This window comes from Pistacia vera, unplaced genomic scaffold, assembly GCF_008641045.1.
Source record: "Pistacia vera cultivar Batoury unplaced genomic scaffold, PisVer_v2 Contig432, whole genome shotgun sequence".
NCBI classification, from domain to species: Eukaryota; Viridiplantae; Streptophyta; class Magnoliopsida; order Sapindales; family Anacardiaceae; genus Pistacia; species Pistacia vera.
This window is the reverse complement of record NW_022196260.1, coordinates 1,273,418-1,297,344: the sequence shown is the minus strand read 5'-3', so window position 1 is coordinate 1,297,344 and position 23,927 is coordinate 1,273,418. Positions and strand designations below refer to the sequence as shown.

At 31.4% G+C, this 23,927-nt stretch overlaps 2 protein-coding genes across 2 annotated transcripts; both read left to right on the top strand.

Annotated features, from left to right (window-relative positions):
- Positions 1–3,243: 3,243 nt before the first annotated feature.
- LOC116143713 (cinnamoyl-CoA reductase-like SNL6) lies at positions 3,244–4,759 on the top strand. The gene is made up of 5 exons (XM_031429150.1): positions 3,244–3,331; positions 3,525–3,634; positions 3,736–3,924; positions 4,102–4,448; positions 4,567–4,759. Exons 1-5 carry the CDS (start codon positions 3,244–3,246, stop codon positions 4,652–4,654), a joined length of 822 nt encoding a protein of 273 aa, XP_031285010.1. The 3' UTR covers positions 4,655–4,759.
- A 10,264-nt stretch (positions 4,760–15,023) lies between these two features.
- On the top strand, positions 15,024–16,732 carry LOC116143772 (cinnamoyl-CoA reductase-like SNL6). The gene is made up of 5 exons (XM_031429222.1): positions 15,024–15,266; positions 15,390–15,547; positions 15,649–15,837; positions 16,023–16,369; positions 16,488–16,732. The coding sequence occupies exons 1-5, from the start codon at positions 15,143–15,145 to the stop codon at positions 16,573–16,575; spliced, it is 906 nt and encodes a 301-aa protein (XP_031285082.1). The 5' UTR covers positions 15,024–15,142; the 3' UTR covers positions 16,576–16,732.
- Positions 16,733–23,927: the final 7,195 nt, after the last annotated feature.

Sequence of the window (23,927 nt, the reverse complement as noted above, 5' to 3'; positions counted from 1 at the left end):
TTACATGTATAACTGAAAAATTGAAAGCACAACAAATATGAAAAAGATGTTTTCATCCTACAATATTTATATTTGTCATAAGAAGATAATATAAATAAAATAACTACACTAAGTGGTCCAACGGTCAATGGATCTTGGGTGTATTATTCAGAGATTTTAAGTTATCTACCTGGGTTGCTAATAAGGGTGGTTATAGCAGAGATTACCCAGTTCTAACTGTAGGACAAAATTAGTGAGATGGCCTGAACACCCTGATTAAAAAAAAAAAAAAAAAAAAGATAATATAAATGTGTTTTCGCAATTTATTTTAGATAGGTTTTCAAAAGACAGTAATGAATATACTTTCAAGTTATTTTCATTTTCAAAGTCATCTTGAAAAAAAAAATGAATGTCAATAATGGAAGTTCTTTTAATGTTAAAAAATCTTAAATTATATTTTAAAAACATTCAAATTATTAAATCTTGAAAATGTGTTTGACATTTCAATTTTTTACAATAAAAAAAATAGAAATAATATGTTAACTGAAAAACTGAAAGCATACCAAATGTTTTCACCCTCTACTCTATTATAATATTTAATATTTGAAGTCCAATCATGAGAGGAGGAAATAGAAAGTGTCAAAAGCCTTAGAGGCTGTACAACATCGTCAACCGTTAGATTGTTGGATAACCATTCTTAAGCTTATTTCTTACGTTTTTCCCAAGCCGTGCATTATTTATTCTTCTCTTTTTGGTTCTCTAATTAAGGCCAATCAAACTTTGAAGTAAAATCAAAATTTTGTCACATGCTCAATTATTGGTGGGTATTCCACGTTAATAAGATAAGAGTAAGATTTTTATTACAGTCCCTTTCGTCGCTGCTACCTACGTTTTATGGCTTCATAGGTCAATATACTTAATATATTAGTTTATGGATGGCTGATATGTTATTCAGATTATAATGTTTCAGATTTGAATTTGAAAAGAAAAAATCACTCTTGATATCATATCAAGTCATCAGGTTGCATTTTTTATTTTTAAACATGTTTTAAGACATGGGTTTGACATTTATTATTGCATTAACTTAGATACATGACTTGGAGATAATTATTGACTATAAATTATTTGAATCCAGAGAGAAAATTTAAAAGGTAATTATGGTTTTGTCATTAATAACATCAATAGATAATAATTAGAGAAATCTACACCCTCGTGCAAATATTGCTACCAAACCATATCTCAAATGCCCATCAACATCCACTTTTCTTCAGTTCATTTTATTAAGAGTTCAATGAATTAATCCCCTTTAAGTATGACATAATCTAAAAATCTTTTTAAAAATTGGAAATAACAACAATTTTATGTATTTAAGTTTTAGATATTAAAACGGTAATATTTACTAATTTATATAGTGTAAATTTTAACGGCTACATAAGAATTATATATGGTAAAGAGATTTATGTTATTTTAAAAACTTCAGCGTGATTTTGTATTATATCATATACCTTGCGGAGTAACTATTTTATAAAATTAGTGGAGACATAATTATTGTGAAATAATACCTTTTTTAGGCAAAAGTTGTAATTAGTTTATGAATTTATCGTTTTTTTAATTTAATTTTATGTAATTTCTTCAAACATAAAACCATTTTCTGAATGATTAATATCTTTTTCTCCTATAAATATATTTTTTATTATTAAGCTCAAAATATGTAATCAACAATCAAGCAGCCCATCATTCCAATTTCCACCTCCAATCATAGTGGGCCATAAGTACAAACATATTTCTATCTTTTTCGTTTAGCGCAATGGCTTTGTCTATTGTCGAAGATTAAAAAAAACCATTATCTGTATGTGGACCATTTCATTTCAGCTCTTTCTGTAGCCAACAATTATAGACATAATAATTCTTTCATCCAGGGTTTTCATAAGTGACAAAAACACCCAATAATAATAAAATATCTTCTGCTACGAACGATGACTTAATTATTAATTTTATTTAACTTATTTAAATAAAATTTAAGGGTAAAATAGTATTTTCACAAATTGAGTGTATTTTTATCACTTTCAGAAACCTCTGGATGCATTTTGCCAACTTCAATTTTTTGTTTTTGTTCATCAATCTGAATCAATTAATCAAGCAAGTTTTGTTTGTCCCCACAATTCTCCCAACAGTTTCTGCACTTTCCTCTAGCTAATTGGCATCAATGTTTTTAGATAGATAGAAGCAGCTTTTGCCTTACGCTTGGGGTTTTATTGATAAGAATTCCAAGTTTTGGATAGAGTAAATTAGAGTCTGTTATATATATAATATAAAGAACATGAGGCAAATTCTTTAAAATATAACGTTTAATGTATTCCACACGGCTGTTGGAGCTTTAATATCATTAAGGTTTTCTTTATAGTTATATCATTATACAAGAAATCTCAAATCAAATTTTAATTTTAAATACAAAGTGTTGGAAACTCAAATATTTTAGTTACAAATTGATGATGTGATACTCGTTGTATAATAGACTCAAATTTTAAACATAGAGAGAAAAAAAAATTTCGTTCTGAAGTTTTGGTCAATTATGAATCTAGAATTTACTCCCGTTGAATTTAACAAACGTTTGCATAATCATTAATTAAAAGATTTTTCCGATTAAAAATCAGAATACCCTCGTTTAATATTGTCCCATTATGTCTATTTCTTAGCAACTATTACAACTATATGACTTATGGTAGACCGTAGACCTAACCCCAGTTGTAAACCACATAAATATCAATAATTATAGTAACAATGGCATATACGATCGCCATGTTTGATAAATTCATAGCAAAAGGAGGAATATATGAAAAATAAATTTCATTGACCATTCTATATTATATTATCTTCATATTATAATGTGTGAAAGGTTATTAAGGTTTTGATAAATGGGGTTGCTTGAACGACCAGAACAAAACAAAGAGTGTTTTCGTTTAAAAATTGATTTCTATATTACACACTCTTGACACATGCATGCTGAATTTTGGGACTCTCTCAGTTTTTCTAATCTTATTAATTAATTAATAAATTTTGTTCAACAAAAGCCAAAAGACCTTTCAATTTTAGTAGATGAGAACGTGTAGCTAAAATAGTTCACCAAATCTTCTTCTTCCTTTTAATCCCCCATCCCCACAACACCTCTCACTTCATATATATATACAAACATAAAGAAGAGATAAATAAAATCATCCCCTCAAAAGAAAAAAGAAAAACAAATTAAACACTTTCAGTTCAGCCATGGAAGATCACAATCAAAGTCCCGTTTGTGTTCTTGATGCCTCCAACTACATCGGTTTTTGGATTCTTAAAGGTCTTCTCAATAAAGGTACACAGTTCATGCAGCTATCCAACAAATGGTAAGTTTAAAATACAGAACTACCTCCGTTCTTTGTCTGAAAAATATCAGCAATTGATCTTGAGAATCAGTTCTTTCTAAATTTGGTTAATAATGGAGTTTTTTTTTGTTGCAGGAGAGAAGAGATACAGAATGAGATAAAGAGATGGAGAAAGTGAATGAGAAAATTATTTTGGTTTGGACGTTGATGTTTTGGATTACCACAGCATTCTTGTTGCTTTGAAGGATTGTTGTGCTTTATTCTGCAGTTTGGATGGCCCAGATGAATATGATGTGAGTTAAATATCATAAAAATTTTCATTACTTTTTTTTTTTCCCAGAAATTTTTACAAAAAAAGTGAGGTTTATTCATGGAGGTTTAATTTGAGTTGCAGGATTCACTGGTGGATTTGGAAGTGAGAGGGGTGATAAATGTGGTTGAAGCTTGTGCCCAAAGTGAGAGTATAGAGAAGGTTGTGTTCACTTCTTCTTTAACTGCTGCTATTTGGAGAGAAGATATTGGTTCAGAGATTGTTGTGGATGAAAGGTCTTGGAGTGATCCAGAATTCTGCAGAAAAATGAAGGTTCGATTAATTAATTAATCTAATCTTTGTTAATTATTATGATTAAGGGTTTTGAATTTTGATTAATTTTTAGTACACTTTTGGCCTTGTTTTCCACAAAGTACTTAACTTATAATTAGATGATTTGGTTCAAGTTATAATTATCAATGTTTCTGATTTTCTTCTCCAATTTTACAGTTATGGTATGCTCTAGCAAAGACACTCTCTGAACAGGCTGCCTGGGCTTTAGCCATGGACAGGATGCTATGCATGGTTTCCATAAATGCAGGATTAGTTTTGGGGCCAAGTGTCACTAAACAAAACCCCGGCTCAACCATGTTCTACCTCAAAGGTGCTGCTGAAATGTACGAGAATGGAGTCCTAGCTTTTGTCGATGTAAACTTCTTAGCGGATGTACATATTCGCGCCTTCGAGGATCGATCAACATGCGGGAGATATTTCTGCTTCAATCAGATTGTGAACACTTCGGAACAAGCTTTTAAACTTGCACAAAGCTTGAGCCCTTTGATTCCTTTACCCCCAAGGTAAAATTTAAATTTAAATGAAATGTCCCATAAATAAGTTGGGGAAATTTCTAAATAAAATAAAAAAGTTTGAAATTTTTTTGTGCTAAATTTTAGGGTTTTTGTATAAATTTTGCAGGTATGAATGTAAAGGAAGTGAAGTGTATGCAGAGAGATTGAAAACCAAGAAACTGGACAAACTGGTTGAGGATGCTGCTTGCTTTTAAAAGATTTTATTAATTTATGTTTTAATAAATACTAATTAGTGTATATTTTGTTGTTTAATTTGAGAAGTAATTCCAATAAATTTCCTCATATTTCTTTGTTGACAATTTGTATTATAGGAGGCCGAGAATATAATGTAAATGTCAAGGCTTTTGCTTTTGCTTTTGCTTTTAATTGTTTTATAACTTCCAATAAAGATTTGCTCATTTTTTTAAGTTTTTTGGTTCAAACATGGAGTCATCTACCACAATAATATTGTGGCTTACCTGATCTTTTAGGTTTGTAGGGTGTTTAATAGACTCTGGGGTTTAGTTGTGGTGCGTACAAACTGACCCGGATACTCTGGTTGCCAAAAAAAAAAAAAAAAAACATATACATACAATTAACCAATTATCAAACACCATATTAACCGTATGTGATATATACTCGACCAATAATTATATCTATAATTGGATAGTGTACCATATGTATGAAATAATCTCTATTGGCGTTGCAATAAACGTTAGTCTTTGTCTTTCTATTGCAAAGTGGGATTGAGAAAAGAAAAAAAGTGGTAAGTCAGAAAATTTTAATACCACTATGTCCAATAGATTTAAGACAAGATAAGATTATGATTAGTTCTTGTCTATGAAATTATAGGATTAGTTCTTGTGTTGAAAGGATGTGTGGCACTGGCACCCCTTTGTCCAATTGCTTGGCATCCTTCCTTTGTCATTTTCATTTTCGACCCCTAAAAGCCTTTTTCTTTTGCTTGGACTTTTCGTCACATGGATTATTTGAAGGAGCCCTTGTGAGACTAATGCTTTCCATATGGCACAACAAAAAATATAGATGGATCCAAGATTTAATGTTAGAAACAATAAGTTATTATTACGATGATAGTTGTGTCCAGGAAAAATAAAATAAACGTTGAATCGTTATCAAATTCTGTAAAAATAATATATGGTTTATAAAGGAATGACTTGATACTATTTATTTTTTATTCCAATTTTGCTTCCATTTGGTTAACAAAAATTACTAAATTTAAAGGATCATTCAATTTACGAACAATCTTTGTAAAACTGGTTCAAAACCGGTTAACCGGTTTTTCGTTTCGGTTTATAACAGGTTGTCTCATAATCGGTTCAGTTCCGGTTTAGAAAAGTTCCTAAACTTGAAATCTGATTCGGGAATTTTCCTAAGTGGAAAATCTAGTTCGGTTCAAGAAAAGGGGAAACCGAACCAGTTAACCGGTTTTAAACACCCCTAATCTTTGTTCTTTAAAAATTACAAGAAAATAATGAGAGAAAAAGGAAAAAAAAAAAAGGCAAACAATCTTGGGCTTGCCTCCATAGACTTACAGCTTGATGGGCCTCCCATATTGTGATTTAAATTTGGACTCTGATTCATTTGGGCTTTTCTGTTGGGCCTATTCAAACATTTGATAAAGAGCACAATTTCTGAGCCGAAAAATTAGTTGAGATGGCCTGAACACCCTTGATTAAAAAAAAAAAAAAAAAAAAAAAGATAAATAAATGTGTTTTCGCAATTTATTTTAGATAGGTTTTCAAAAGACAGTAATGAATATACTTTCAAGTTATTTTCATTTTCAAAGTCATCTTGAAAAAAAAAATGAATGTCAATAATGGAAGTTCTTTTAATGTTAAAAAATCTTAAATTATATTTTAAAAACATTCAAATTATTAAATCTTGAAAATGTGTTTGACATTTCAATTTTTTACAATAAAAAAAATAGAAATAATATGTTAACTGAAAAACTGAAAGCATACCAAATGTTTTCACCCTCTACTCTATTATAATATTTAATATTTGAAGTCCAATCATGAGAGGAGGAAATAGAAAGTGTCAAAAGCCTTAGAGGCTGTACAACATCGTCAACCGTTAGATTGTTGGATAACCATTCTTAAGCTTATTTCTTACGTTTTTCCCAAGCCGTGCATTATTTTTCTTCTCTTTTTGGTTCTCTAATTAAGGCCAATCAAACTTTGAAGTAAAATCAAAATTTTGTCACATGCTCAATTATTGGTGGGTATTCCACGTTAATAAGATAAGAGTAAGATTTTTATTACGAGTCCCTTTCGTCGCTGCTACCTACGTTTTATGGCTTCATAGGTCAATATACTTAATATATTAGTTTATGGATGGCTGATATGTTATTCAGATTATAATGTTTCAGATTTGAATTTGAAAAGAAAAAATCACTCTTGATATCATATCAAGTCATCAGGTTGACATTTTTTATTTTTAAACATGTTTTAAGACATGGGTTTGACATTTATTATTGCATTAACTTAGATACATGACTTGGAGATAATTATTGACTATAAATTATTTGAATCCAGAGAGAAAATTTAAAAGGTAATTATGGTTTTGTCATTAATAACATCAATAGATAATAATTAGAGAAATCTACACCCTCGTGCAAATATTGCTACCAAACCATATCTCAAATGCCCATCAACATCCACTTTTCTTAGTTCATTTTATTAAGAGTTCAATGAATTAATCCCCTTTAAGTATGACATAATCTAAAAATCTTTTTAAAAATTGGAAATAACAACAATTTTATGTATTTAAGTTTTAGATATTAAAACGGTAATATTTACTAATTTATATAGTGTAAATTTTAACGGCTACATAAGAATTATATATGGTAAAGAGATTTATGTTATTTTAAAAACTTCAGCGTGATTTTGTATTATATCATATACCTTGCGGAGTAACTATTTTATAAAATTAGTGGAGACATAATTATTGTGAAATAATACCTTTTTTAGGCAAAAGTTGTAATTAGTTTATGAATTTATCGTTTTTTTAATTTAATTTTATGTAATTTCTTCAAACATAAAACCATTTTCTGAATGATTAATATCTTTTTCTCCTATAAATATATTTTTTATTATTAAGCTCAAAATATGTAATCAACAATCAAGCAGCCCATCATTCCAATTTCCACCTCCAATCATAGTGGGCCATAAGTACAACATATTTCTATCTTTTTCGTTTAGCGCAATGGCTTTGTCTATTGTCGAAGATTAAAAAAAACCATTATCTGTATGTGGACCATTTCATTTCAGCTCTTTCTGTAGCCAACAATTATAGACATAATAATTCTTTCATCCAGGGTTTTCATAAGTGACAAAACACCCAATAATAATAAAATATCTTCTGCTACGAACGATGACTTAATTATTAATTTTATTAACTTATTTAAATAAAATTTAAGGGTAAAATAGTATTTTCACAAATTGAGTGTATTTTTATCACTTTCAGAAACCTCTGGATGCATTTTGCCAACTTCAATTTTTTGTTTTTTTCATCAATCTGAATCAATTAATCAAGCAAGTTTTGTTTGTCCCCACAATTCTCCCAACAGTTTCTGCACTTTCCTCTAGCTAATTGGCATCAATGTTTTTAGATAGATAGAAGCAGCTTTTGCCTTACGCTTGGGGTTTTATTGATAAGAATTCCAAGTTTTGGATAGAGTAAATTAGAGTCTGTTATATATATATATAAAGAACATGAGGCAAATTCTTTAAAATATAACGTTTAATGTATTCCACACGGCTGTTGGAGCTTTAATATCATTAAGGTTTTCTTTATAGTTATATTCATTATACAAGAAATCTCAAATCAAATTTTAATTTTAAATACAAAGTGTTGGAAACTCAAATATTTTAGTTACAAATTGATGATGTGATACTCGTTGTATAATAGACTCAAATTTTAAACATAGAGAGAAAAAAAAATTTCGTTCTGAAGTTTTGGTCAATTATGAATCTAGAATTTACTCCCGTTGAATTTAACAAACGTTTGCATAATCATTAATTAAAAGATTTTTCCGATTAAAAATCAGAATACCCTCGTTTAATATTGTCCCATTATGTCTATTTCTTAGCAACTATTACAACTATATGACTTATGGTAGACCGTAGACCTAACCCCAGTTGTAAACCACATAAATATCAATAATTATAGTAACAATGGCATATACGATCGCCATGTTTGATAAATTCATAGCAAAAGGAGGAATATATGAAAAATAAATTTCATTGACGCATTCTATATCTTATTATCTTCATATTATAATGTGTGAAAGGTTATTAAGGTTTTGATAAATGGGGTTGCTTGAACGACCAGAACAAAACAAAGAGTGTTTTCGTTTAAAAATTGATTTCTATATTACACACTCTTGACACATGCATGCTGAATTTTGGGACTCTCTCAGTTTTTCTAATCTTATTAATTAATTAATAAATTTTGTTCAACAAAAGCCAAAAGACCTTTCAATTTTAGTAGATGAGAACGTGTAGCTAAAATAGTTCACCAAATCTTCTTCTTCCTTTTAATCCCCCATCCCCACAACACCTCTCACTTCATATATATATACAAACATAAAGAAGAGATAAATAAAATCATCCCCTCAAAAGAAAAAAGAAAAACAAATTAAACACTTTCAGTTCAGCCATGGAAGATCACAATCAAAGTTCCCGTTTGTGTTCTTGATGCCTCCAACTACATCGGTTTTGGATTCTTAAAGGTCTTCTCAATAAAGGTACACAGTTCATGCAGCTATCCAACAAATGGTAAGTTTAAAATACAGAACTACCTCCGTTCTTTGTCTGAAAAATATCAGCAATTGATCTTGAGAATCAGTTCTTTCTAAATTTGGTTAATAATGGAGTTTTTTTTTGTTGCAGGAGAGAAGAGATACAGAATGAGATAAAGAGATGGAGAAAGTGAATGAGAAATTATTTTGTTTGAGTTGATTGTTGGATTACCACAGCATTCTTGTTGCTTTGAAGGATTGTTGGCCGTTGGTGGTCTCTGATTCTATATTGCTTTCAGTATTTTTGTTGATATGCATATTTTTCCGTGTACAAAATGGGGCAGAAAGAAGGCACTGTCTTCATCCTTTGTTGGATGTTTCCCCTAGAGTGGGCCAACTATATACGGCCTTTTCTTTTTATATTTTACAGCTCATCAATACTATCCCTCTGGAACTTCATTCATCCTACAATTATTGATATATTATTTGCTTGGTTTCCTGTTCTGAACAAATGAATGAAGCTGATTTGTTTTCTGTCTAGATCAGCCTGGGTGTTCCCTTTGCTTGTCTCAAGTAAAACATCGCTTTTGTTTCTAGGCATCATATGAAAGCTGAATTCTAGTGTAGTGAGTGTTGTTTTTTCTATGAATTCGGGATATAAAACCAGTTCAATCATGGTTATATCATGCTTTGTGTCCCTCGAATGTTGAAACTAAAGAGAAAGGAAAAGCAAAAAGTCAACCAAATTGAAGAACAGAAAGGAGAAATGATCCCTTTTTCATTGGGTCACATTTTTTATTTTCATCTTCTGTTTTGTTTCTTGTTTTCGTTTCCCAAACATTGGTTAGATGGTCAACTGTATGTTTAATTATTGTTACATCCTTGACATTTGATCTTCACAACTTTCGTAATGACACTTTTCTTGTTCTTTCAGGTCCCATCTAGCTTGTTCAGAAATCCATAGATAGCGCATCCTAATTCTTATATGGATGAGGTAATTTTGCCTTTGTTCGGTGTTGCATTCATTCTTAAACGTGACCATTGATGCTGCTCATTCATTTATGATTTAACAATAAGGAGAGGTGGAAATGGGATGAACGGCCGGGAAAGAAAAAGTTTTTGGGAACAGACTACAGGTTTGGCAAATAATTTGCTGACATTGTACGTGACATTAAATGTGTATTATCATTCTTTCAACTGCCATTTAAGGCCTCTACTTGCTGTCGAGTTTAAACCAAATTTGAGAAAGAAAAAAATGAGAAAAGTTGAAATATACAATTAGTTATTGAATCTCAATTGTATCTGTTATACGAAATCTACTCTTGGTTCTGCTATTTTCCTTCATTTGCACTCTGAACTAACGAAAGTCATATGATCAATGAACTGCAGTGAGCATCCAAGTTGGCTTGAATTTTTCTATACTGTTATTGATTGTCATTTGTTCGCTGACTCAATTTTTGTGTGTTAACTGCATTTGTACTTTGAGCTGACTGTGGATACCGAATGGAAAATTCAAGTTCATTGAAATTCCGAAGTGCTTTTCTTCAAATTTGATATCTTTGATTTTGTAGCAAATGCATATGAACCATAGGTTAACTTGACTTATTGCAGTCACATTCTCCTGATTTCAATGGCAGAAGTAGCGCCTGCTGAAACACATGCTAGCCGCAGCACTGCCTACTTAAATCCTGCACATGTTGCCCCTTTTCATCATACTATGGATTTATGACTGTTTTGATATGTTTATTCTGAACCTTCCTTCATGCTGCCATTGTCGTAATATGCTGCAGTTTTCCTCTTTTATCTCCATATTCTATGCAAACGACAAAATATTTTTAAATAGTGTTACATGTACAAATTGATAGGACAAAGACTTTTCTATTCACACGTTATTCATTTAAATTTATAAAGCATTTATTGAGTTTATTAGTGTATGGCACACCAATTTGTACGAAAGAGTTTCTTCAATATTTTCAGCTCAAAAATCAAGCCGGCTTTTTCAACTGCAATTTTTTAAACCCTTAGGAAGGTGGTTGGTCGATTTCTTGGCTTGTTCTGTTGCCGCTCTTTAGAAAATTATTTAATGTTATTTTAAGCTTATTTTGTGTTGGTGAGAATCTCAAACTTTGAATTTAGTTTAGAAACTATAAAATAGCTGGAGAATATTCAAAATGTCAAAGCTCATCTCATTTGATCAAGTTTTACCTTGATCAAAATTTCAACAAGAGAATTAGTCATTATATGTGTTCCAAATGAAACTTCAATTATTGATGCTGTTTAGTTTAGGTTAATTGGGCAGATTTTTTTTAGTCTTCATTAATTTATGTTCTTTATAATCTTATGTCATTTCCTCTGAAAGTCTCTTTATAACTTATATTTTTAATTGACATTCAAATCTTTACCTACCCTTTTCATTTTTATTCTTTATTTTATCTTGAAAGATGTGTATTACTTGGTCGTTCGTTCCTCGTTTTAGTCCTTTTTTTTTTTTTTTTAAATTTAAAATAAGAGAGGAAAAAATAAGAAATTTAATGTATAACTGAAAAATTGAAAGCACACCAAATATGAAAAAGATGTTTTCATCCTACAATATTTTATATTTGTTCTAAGAAGATAATATAAATAAAATAACTACCACTAAGTGGTCCAACGGTCAATCTGGATTCTTGGGTGTATTATTCAAGAGATTTTAAGTTTAATCTACCTGGGTTGCTAATAAGGGTGGTTATAGCAGAGATTTACCCAGTTCTCAACTGTAGGACCTAAAAATTAGTTGAGATGGCCTGAACACCCTTGATTAAAAAAAAAAAAAAAAAAAAGATAATATAAATGTGTTTTCGCAATTTTACTTTTTAGATATGGTTTTCAAAAGACAGTAATGAATATACTTTTCAAGTTATTTTCATTTTTCAAAGTCATCTTGAAAAAAAAATGAAATGTCAATAATGGAAGTTCTTTTAACGTTAAAAAATCTTTAAATTATATTTTTAAAAACATTCAAATCTTACCAACTTTTTTCATTTATTAAATCTTGAAAATGTGTTTGACATTTCAATTTTTTTACAATAAAAAAAATAGAAATAATATGTATAACTGAAAAACTGAAAGCATACCAAATGTTTTCACCCTCTACTCTATTATAATATTTAATATTTGAAATCCAATCATGAGAGGAGGAAATGGAAAGTGTCAAAAGCCTTAGAGGCTGTACAACATCGTCAACCGTTAGATTGTTGGATAACCATTTCTTAAGCTTATTTCTATACGTTTTTCCCAAGCCGTGCATTATTTATTCTTCTTCTTTTTGGTTTTCCTAATCAAGGCCAATCAAAAACTTTGAAGTAAAATCAAATTTTTGTCACATGCTCAATTATTGGTGGGTTTCCATTTAATTACTTCCACGTAATAAGAGTAAGATTTTTTATTACGTAGTCCCTTTCGTCGCCCCCCAGGAGTTGCTGCTACCTACGTTTTATGGCTTCATAGGTCAATATACTTAATATATTAGTTTATGGAATGGCTGATATGTTATTCAGATTATAATGTTTCAGATTTTGAATTTGGAAAAGAAAAATTTCACTCTTGATATCATATCAAATGTCATCAGATTGACATTTTTTATTTTTAAACATGTTTTAAGACATGGGTTTGACATTTAGTATTGCATTAACTTAGATACATGACTTGGAGATTAATTATTGACTATAAATTTATTTGAATCCAGAGAGAAAATTTAAAAGGTAATTATGGTTTTGTCATCTTAATAACATCAATAGATTAATAATTAGAGAAATCTACCACCCTCGTGCAAATATTGCTACCAAACCATATCTTCAAATGCCCATCAACATCCACTTTTCTTCGTTCATTTTATTAAGAGTTCAATGAATTAATCCCCTTTAAGTATGACATAATAATAAAATTCTTTTTAAAATTTGGAAATAACAACAATTCTTATGTTATTTAAGTTTTAGATATTAAAACGGTAATATTTACTAATTTATATTAGTGTAAATTTTAACGGCTCACTAAGAATTTATTAATGGTAAAGAGATTTATGTTATTTTAAAAACTTCAGCGTGATTTTGTTATTATATCATATACCTTAGCGGAGTAACTATTTTATAAAATTAGTGGAGACATAATTATTGTGAAATAATACCTTTTCTTCTAGGCAAAAGTTGTAATTAGTTTATGAATTTATCGTTTTTTTTAAATTTAATTTTATGTAATTTCTTCAAACATAAAACCATTTTCTGAATGATTAATATTCTTATTTCTCCTATAAATAATATTTTTATTATTTAAGCTCAAAATATGTAATCAAACAATCAAGCAGCCCATCATTCCAATTTCCACCTCCAATCATAGTGGGCCACTAAGTACAAAATTATTTCTATCTTTTTCTGTTTAGCGCAATGGCTTTGTCCTATTGTCGAAGATTAAAAAAAACCATTATCTGTATGTGGACCATTTCATTTCAGCTCTTTCTGCTAGCCAACAATTATAGACATAATTCTTTTCATCCAGAGGTTTTCATAAGTGACAAATACACCCAATAATAATAAAAATATCTTCTGCTACGAACGATGACTTAATTTATTAATTTTATTTAACTTATTTAAATAAAATTTAAGGGTAAAATAGTATTTTCACAAAATTGAGTGTATTTTTATCACTTTCAGAAACCTCTGGATGCATTTTACCAACTTAAAATTTTTTTTTTTTTTTTTTTTGTTTTCATCAATCTGAATCAATTAATCAAGCAAGTTTTCGTATTGTCCCCACAATTGTCCCAACAGTTTCTGCACTTTCCTCTAGCCAATTGGCATCAATGTTTTTAGAATAGATAGAAGCAGCTTTTGCCTTACGCTTGGGGTTTTATTGATAAGAATTCAAAGTTTTGGATAGAGTAAATTAGAGGCTGTTATATATATATATATAATAAAGAACATGAGGCAAATTCTTTAAACATATAACGTTTAATGTATTCCAACACGGCTGTTAGAGCTTTAATTATCATTAAGGTTTTCTTTATTGAGTTAATCATCTTCACATTATACAAGAAATCTCAAATCAAATTTTAAATTTTAAATACAAAGTGTTGGAAACTCAAATATTTTTAGTTACAATATTGATGATGTGATACTCGTTGTATAATAGACTCAAATTTTTCTAAACATAGAGAAAAAAAAAAATTCCGTTCTGAAGTTTTGGTCAATTATGAATACTAGAATTTACTCCCGTTGAATTTAACAAACGTTTGCATAATCAGTTAATTAAAAAGATTTTTCCGATTAAAAATCAGAATACCCCTCGTTTTAATATTGTCCCATATATGTCTATTTCTTAGCAACTATTACAACTATATGACTTAACCGGTAGACCGTAGACCTAAACCCCAGTTGTAAACCACATAAATATCAATAATTATAGTCAACAATGGCATATACGATCGCCATGTTTGATAAATTCATAGCAAAAGGAGGAATATATGAAAAATAACATTTCATTGACGCATTCTATATCTATATTATCTTCATATTATAATGATGTGAAAGGATTATTAAGGTTTTGATAAATGGGGTTGCTTGAACGACCAGAACAAAACAAAGAGTGTTTTCGTTTAAAAATTGATTTCTATATTAACACACTCTTGACACATGCATGCTGAATTTTGGGACTTCTTCTCAGTTCTTTCTAATCTTATTAATTAATTAATAAATTTTTTTGTTCAACAAAAGCCAAAATGACCTTTCAATTTTAAGTAGATGAGAACGTGTAGCTAAAATAGTTCACCAAATCTTCTTCTTCCTTTTAATCCCCCATCCCCACCAACACCTCTCTCACTCTCTCCATATATATATACAAACATAAAGAAGAGATAAATAAAATCATTCCCTCAAAAAGAAAAACAAATTAAACACTTTCAGTTTCAGCCATGGAAGATCACAATCAAAAGCCTCCCGTTTGTGTTCTTGATGCCTCCAACTACATCGGTTTTTGGATTCTTAAAGGTCTTCTCAATAAAGGGTACACAGTTCATGCAGCTATCCAACCAAATGGTAAGTTCAAAATACAGAACTTACCTCCGTTCTTTGTCGTGAAAATTACCAGCAATTGATCTTGCAGAATCAGTTCTTTCTAAATTTGGTTTTAACTAATGGAGTTTTTTTTTTTGGTTGCAGGAGAGACGGAGATACAGAAAGAGATTAAAGAGATGGAGAAAGTGAATGAGAAATTATTTGTGTTTGAAGTTGATGTTTTGGATTACCACAGCATTCTTGTTGCTTTGAAGGATTGTTGTGCTTTATTCTGCAGTTTGGATAGCCCAGATGGATATGATGTGAGTTAAATATAATAAAAATTTTCATTACTTTTTTTTTTTCCCAGAAATTTTTACAAGAAAAGTGAGGTTTATTCATGGAGGTTTAATTTGAGTTGCAGGATTTACTGGTGGATTTGGAAGTGAGAGGGGTGATAAATGTGGTTGAAGCTTGTGCCCAAAGTGATAGCATAGAGAAGGTTGTGTTCACTTCTTCTTTAACTGCTGCTCTTTGGAGAGAAGATATTGGTTCAGAGATTGTTGTGGATGAAAGGTCTTGGAGTGATCCAGAATTCTGCAGAAAAATGAAGGTTCGATTAATTAATTAATCTAATCTTTGTTAATTATTATGATTAAGGGTTTTGAATTTTGATTAATTTTTAGTACACTTTTGGCCTTGTTTTCCACAAAGTACTTAACTTATATATTAATAATTAGATGATTTCGTTGAAGTTATAATTATCAGTGTTTCTGATTTTCTTCTCCAATTTTACAGTTATGGTATGCTCTAGCCAAGACACTCTCTGAACAGGCTGCCTGGGCCTTAGCCATGGACAGGATGCTATGCATGGTTTCCATAAATGCAGGATTAGTTTTGGGGCCAAGTGTCACTCAACAAAACCCCGGCTCAACCATGTTCTACCTCAAAGGTGCTGCTGAAATGTACGAGAATGGAGTCCTAGCTTTTGTCGATGTAAACTTCTTAGCGGATGTACATATTCGCGCCTTCGAGGATCGATCAACGTGTGGGCGATATTTCTGCTTCAATCAGATTGTGAACACTTCGGAACAAGCTTTTAAGCTTGCACAAAGCTTAAGCCCTTTGATTCCTTTACCCCCAAGGTAAAATTTAAATTTAAATGAAATGTCCCATAAATAAGTTGGGAAAATTTCTAAATAAAATAAAAAATTTTGAAATTTTTTTGTGCTAAAGTTTAGGGTTTTTGTATAAATTTTGCAGGTATGAATGTAAAGGGAGTGAAGTGTATGCAGAGAGATTGAAAACCAAGAAACTAAACAAACTGGTTGAGGATGCTGCTTGCTTTTAAAAGATTTTATTAATTTATGTTTTAATAAATACTAATTAGTGTATATTTTGTTGTTTAATTTGAGAAGTAATTCCAATAAATTTCCTCATATTTCTTTGTTGACAATTTGTATTATAAGAGGCCGAGAATATAATGTAAATGTCAAGGCTTTTGCTTTTGATTGTTTTATAACTTCCAATAAAGATTTGCTCATTTTTTTAAATTTTTTGGTTCAAACCTTGGAATCATCTACCACAATAACATTGTGGCTTACCTGATCTTTTAGGTTTGTAAGGTATTTAATAGACTCTGAAGTTTAGTTGTGCTGCGTACAAACTAACCCGGATTAAAAAAAAAAACATATACATACAATTAACCAATTATCAAACACCATATCAACGTATGTGATATGTACTCTACCAATAAATATATCTATAATTGGATAGTGCACCATATGTATGAAATAATCTCTATTGGCATTGCAATAAACGTTAGTCTTTGACTTTCTTTTGCAAAGTGGGATTGAGAAAAGAAAAAAAGTGGTAAGTCAGAAAATTTTAATACCACTATGTCCAATAGATTTAAGACAAGATAAGATTATGATTAGTTCTTGTGTTGAAAGGATGTGTGGCACTGGCACCCCTTTGTCCAATTGTTTGGCATCCTTCCTTTGTCATTTTCATTTTCGACCCCTACTAGCCTTTTTATTTTGCTTGGACTTTTCGTCACATGGATTATTTTAAGGAGCCCTTGTGAGACTAATGCTTTCCATATGGCACAACAAACAATATAGATGGATCCAAGATTTAATGTTAGAAACAATAAGTTATTATTACCAGGAAAAATAAAATAAATGTTGAACCGTTAAAAATAATATAGGGTTTATAAAGGAATGACTTGATGCTTTTTTTTAATTCCAATTTTGCTTGCACTTGGTTAAAAAAAATTACTAAATTCAAAGGATCATTCAATTTACAAATCATCTTTGTAAAACCAGTTCAAAACAGCTTAACCGGCTTTTTGATTCGGTTTATAACAGGTTTGTCTCAGAATCGGTTTGGTTCCAATTTAGGAAAATTCCTAAACCGGAAATTCAATTCAGGAATTTTTCTTAGTCGGAAATCCGATTTGGTTTAAGAAAAGGGGAAACTGAACCAGTTAACTGGTTTTGAACACCCCTAATCTTTGTTCTTTAAAAATTACAAGAAAATAATGAGAGAAAAAAAAAAAAAAAAAGGCAAACAATCTTGGGCTTGCCTCCATGGACTTGACGCTTGATGGGCCTCCCATATTGTGATTTAAATTTGGACTCTGATTCATTTGGGCTTTTCTGTTGGGCCTATTCAAACATTTGATAAAGAGCACAATTTCTGTACCCAGATGGACCCATGAGAATCCTACCAAGTGAACCCTGGGACCTTGTAATTAAGCAACCTCCAACCCCATCCTGTCGAGCGCGTCCTTGTACGGCACACCAACTGAACTCCTGTCCTGGTGTCTATCAATATCCTGGCGACGTTAGTGTTAGCCACCAATAAAGTTATTACCAGAGGTTGACCAATCGCCTTAGTATCTTCCTTTGAAAACACGATTTGGTATCCCTAGTGTGGCCTCTTAGTCCCCTCTTGCACTTGCATAGTCACACCACGCTCTACGCTGCAATGCTTGGCTGTGAGCGTGGCTAGCTTTTGCGGCACCATTTTCACTCCACCAGTGCTGCCGCTTTGGTTTTTTAAGATTTAGAACTTGAATTGATAATAGAAAGGAGTGGAAAGTGGAAGAAGAAAAGGTAAATTAAAAGTATTAAAAGGGTGGGAAGCAGAAGAAGAAAAGGAAAAAAGATATAAAGTTGAGGGGAGGAGAAGAAGAAAAGAAAAGGAGAGCAGAGGACAGGGGGTGAGTATCGGTAGAAGTGGAGCAAATGGGCTGGGCTAGGCGGATCAACCCTAGCCCGGCCTGCCTAAAGTCGTCAGGTTCAACCCGGCCTAAGTATACCTCGCTGGGTGGGTTGGACCTTCATAGACCAACCTGACGACCCGATGGGTTATTTATTTATTTATTTTTCAAAACCCGTCCAACTCGCCGGGTTGACCTGCGGGTTGGACAAAAAAAAATTTAAAAAAATTAAATTATATATATATATTTTTTTTTTTTTTACAAAAACCCATTTTATCCTTGAAATATAGTCATTTTATATCAATTTGAGAGGTCTTTTTGGTCATTTTCTTTTTTCATTTTTTTTTCTATAAATAGGGCCTAAACTCTCATATTTCCTCACATCCCAAATTCTCTTATTTTCTCATTTTCTCTATTGAAATCTCTCAATCTCTTTGTTGTCAATTTGCTCTCATTTTAATTTTTATTAGTTTTTGCAATTTTCAATTAATATTTCCAATCCTTCTTCTTTAATTATTTATTTCTTTTATATCCAATTTTTTTTTTTTTTTTTCAACTAGAATGAATAGATATTTTCATTCTATCAATTTCAATGATGAAGAAAATTATCCTAGTCCTCCTGAATTTACTAATATAAATGCAGTAGATTCAAACAGTCTCGTTTTTCTATTTCAGAATCCGATACGCCTCATAATATTCCTCCATTCCTCCCCATGCTGCTACAGCTCCTGATGGTTCTAGAAGTCATCCTCGTCCAACTCCATCTCAAGCAGAAGCGGGATCATCAATTGTAGTCGGAATCGACGACAGACACACATAAGATGTTTGAGTGCATTTCGAAAAGTTTTACGAGGTAGAAAATAAAGTTCAAGTGAAGAAAGCAAGATGCAAGTATTGTGGAAATATTTATAAAGCTAATGCAGGTAATGTTACTTTAAAAAGGTATGCTAGTAAATTTATGAATCAAGAGAAACCAATCAAACTCAAATAACTAATATGGGTACTACTTGGTGTTATAATTCTGATGTATATAAGAAACAATTAACTTTATAAATTGTTGCAACTGATCTACCTATTAATATGGCTGAAGATAAATATTTTGAAAGATTTATTAAAAAATCATTTTTTCTAGGATTTAAAAGTTATTCTAAAACTACAACTAGAAATGATTTAATAAAATTGTTTGAGAAAATAAAATTAGAATTAAGGAATAAAATACATAGTTTTCATGTTAACGTGACTCTAACCACAAATATTGGAGTGGTAGAACTAAACAAGATTATATTTATGTGACTAGTCATTATTTTGATAACGAATATAAATTAAATAAATATTTATTGGAATTTAGATTCATGAACGTGGATCACAGTGGTAAACATATTTATAATAAAATTATTGAAGTTTTAGAAGATTGTAATATTGTTCACAAAGTGATAAGTTTAACTTTAGATAATGCAAGTGCTAACAGTAAAGCTATAAGTTTTTTTAAAAGTAATTTTATTTTTTATGACAATTTGAAGTTTTTTTCACTAATCGTTGTGCATGTCACATTATTAATTTAATTGTGAAAAGTGGTATGAAAAAAATTAGAAATAATATTGATAGACTTAGGGATTCTTTAGCTTAGATTAATAGTAATAGAAGAAATGCTGAATTTTAAGATGTTTGTATAAAATCAAATGTCTCCTAGAACTTTTGCATTAGACATGCATGTTAGATGGAATAATACTTATTTAATGCTTGATTTATGTTTACCTTATGCAAATTTAATTAGTTATTTTGTAGTAGATAATAGAGGTTCTCATTATTTGGTAGACAGTGATTGGCATATAGCTCAAAAATTTTATTATTTTCTTAAAAAAATTTTATCAATCCACTTAAAAATTTTCTGGTGTGTATTATCCTACTAGTCCATTGTAATTTCAAATTTATTTAAAAAAAACAGAAACAATGAAATTTTAGCGGGATTAATAGAGACAATGAAATTAAAATTTAAAAAATATTAGAAACTCATTCCTTTTCTTTTTTGTTTAGCTGCCATATTTGATCCTAGAATTAAAATAACGCGTTTAGAAAATGGTTTAGACACGTTAAGTAAAAATTACGAGACGAAGCATATGCCAATCAACTAGGAGAGATAAGACAGTGTCTTGTAGAGGTATATTTGTAATAGGAAAACAGGTATGAGAACCAGCGAAGAGGCGAAATATCCAAGGAAGTAGCATCGGAAGACACAAATGAAGACTTCGACTCCTAGAGTGCACTTAATGGGCCGAAGAGAACCAAAACCCGAAGCATAGCCTCCTCTTCAGAAGCATTAACAATGAATATATTGTCCTTCATGCAGCTACAGAGTAACGAGCTTCACCAATATTTGGGAACCCCCGACATGCTACCAGTAGATCCACAACAAAGAACCAATTTTGATGTCTTAGAATATTGGAAAACTAGAAAATATATTTTTTTCGGAATTATCAAGACTTGCCTTTGATGTTTTCTCTATTCTTGTCTCAACCGTCTCATCCGAACAAATATTTAGTGCAAGTGGAAGAATTTTAAATGACAGGAGAACTAAACTTTCATCAAAATTGATTGAAGTCCTCACATGTCTTCGACATTAAGAACGGTCGTACCATCATGATCAATACAAGGTTGTTGATGATACTTTAATAAATCATTTCAATTTTGTAATTTAAATGATACAGATGAGGGAGGTCCTAGTCAACCCTCAAATTAGTTGTTTTGAAAATTGTAACTTTGTAATTTATAAATTAACGATCAATTATTGCACTCTTTTTTCCTTATCAAGTTTTTGTCCCAATTGAGTTTTTCTTAGTAAGGTTTTTAATGAGGAAATAATTATTGTAATTTCTTATTTCTTATTTTATTTTTTTATAAATGAATAAATCTAATTTTTTTTATATTACAATTTAATTATATTAAAATTGAATTAATATTTGAAATGTTAGCAAAAAAAATTAATTTAATAAAATTATTGATATTTGAAAAGTTAGCTAAAATAAATTACACAAAAGAAAAAAAATAAAAAAATTATGGGTCAACCCAGCCTCGCTTGCACAAAAACCCATCGGGTTAGAGTTGGTGGGTCGGGCTGGGCCAACCCTTCTGGCCAAAGAGGTGGGCCTAACTCGACCCGTCCTTATTGGAGGGTCGAGTTAGGATCGACCCGCAATTTGGCTTAACCTGCCACGGGCCAGATTGGACGGGTTAATTTTCCACCTTTTAAGTATTGGTGGGGATTGCTAGATTGATGGAAGAGAAAGTTGGAAAAGTCAAATCTTGAGGTACAAAGGTAATTTCACTTTATTTCATTACTGAAGTTATAACGGAAATTGATAGAAGGATGGTATTTAAATAATTTTCAAAAATTTATAATAATCCCAAACTCAGTTTCTGAAACTTCAAGGGTAGTAAGTGCAATTAACCCTATATAAAATGAGTAATACTGCATCTATAACATTTTTATACAATATTTCTTATACAACTGAAGTGATAAAAGATGATAAGGTAAAAGTTTATTTTTAATTTAAAATCAGCCAATGATCTTATACCACATCATATTATATGAAAAATATTATATAAAAATGTTATGGCTCCGTTTGGTAGAGAATTTTTTGTCTATTCCCTATTCTATCCAAAATACACATTTATTCTATTATTCTCAAAATATTATTATATATTATTCAATTTCTTTTAAACCTCTTAAATTTGTTAATTTAACTAAACACCCCATAAAAAGTTAGAAATTGACAAAAACACCCCAACAACCCACATTTACCAGATTCTAGCCACCACCGCCAGAAGCTGGCAAGAATCTGGTATAATAGTACACTACCGGTTGGATCTGGCCAGTAGTGCACCGATTTAGCCTTTTTCGGCCAGATCCATGGTGGATCTGGCCGAAAAAGGCCAGATCTATGGCCGAGCCAGTCATCATCGAACGGCCAAGATATGGTCGTCGTTGACCATCAAAGACAGTCATATCTTTGGCCGTTGTTGATGACCAAATGCGGTCAGATCCTTCATGGATCTAGTCGGAAAAGGCCATATCGACGTACGACTGAGCAGATCCAGCCAGTTGTGCATCGATACAGCGACTCTGGCCACCCTCCGACGGTGGTAGCCAGCTATCCGTATTTAATGGGTGGATTGGGGGTGTTTTTGTTAATTTTTAATATTTTATTATAAGAGTGTTTAGTAAATAAACAAACATAGGAAGATATTTTTGTTTATTTCCAAATCCTACATCGTAATACTCACCCAATTTTGTTTTTTTCAAAATATTATTCTAAAAAGTATCAGAATAATGAACCAAATGGACCCACATGTCTACTATCATGCATATAAAATTTCCAAACCTTTCTTAACATTATCTATAACCAAAATAATTTGGATAATAGCTGTAACCCCCCTAGGGACTAGACCTGGCAAAACGGGTATGGACCCGCGGGTCGGTCCGTACCCGGGTAAAAAATATAGGGTACGGGTTTAATAAATTAAACCCATTTTTTGTGACCCGTACCCGTACCCGGTCCAATTAATCACGGGTCATACGGGTGAACCCGCGGGCACCCGTATTTGGCAAGGCTTCATTTCAAAAATTCAATGTCTGAAGACTCTGAACTGATACTGAATGAAGCCCTAAAATTTTTTATCACAGACTTGAAGACTTCACAGTTCGCTCACGCAGTCACGCCTCCCTCTCACGCCTGACGCGGTGACGCCTCCCTCTCACAGTCTCACGCCTCCCTCTCACGCCTGACGTGGCTGACGCCTCCCTCTCACAGAGTCACAGTTCACACTCACGCAGTCACGCGACTCACGCCTCCCTCTCACGCATCTCATTAGTCATCACTCATCACTCATCAGACTCATCAGACTCATCACGGTCACGCCTCCCTCTCACAGTCTGACTCTCATCTGAACATCTCATCTCTGATCTGCCGCATCGTCACTTCGTCAAAAACAGGTTTCTTCAAAAACAAATCCTTTTCGATTAATTTTTTTATTTTTTTATTTTTTACGACTCCCACAGCTCTTCACCTCCATGGCTCCATCTCAGTCCCACTCAAACCGTCGTTATTGAAAAGGATTATTTACAAAGCCTCCTGAAAACACAATTTAGGATTATTTACAAAGCCTCCTGAAAACTGATCAGATACATAGAATTTCAGAGCCTAAGATTACGCATATTTGTAAAGGCTTCAGAACTTAAATGCATTTCTCTGATTTTAGACATATCTAGGAACAAGCCTTCAATTGCATCAGTGTTCATTTAATGTAAACCACATTTCCCCTAGTCTCTTTGATGTCTTCATTTATTTTGTATGGGTTCTGTTTTGCTGCTGTTTGATGTGTTCATTTGCCTTTCTAGATTGTGCTATAGCCTATAAGCTCTTAATTATTTAACAAATGGTCAATAAGGACATAGTTACTTGGAATACCATGATTGCTGG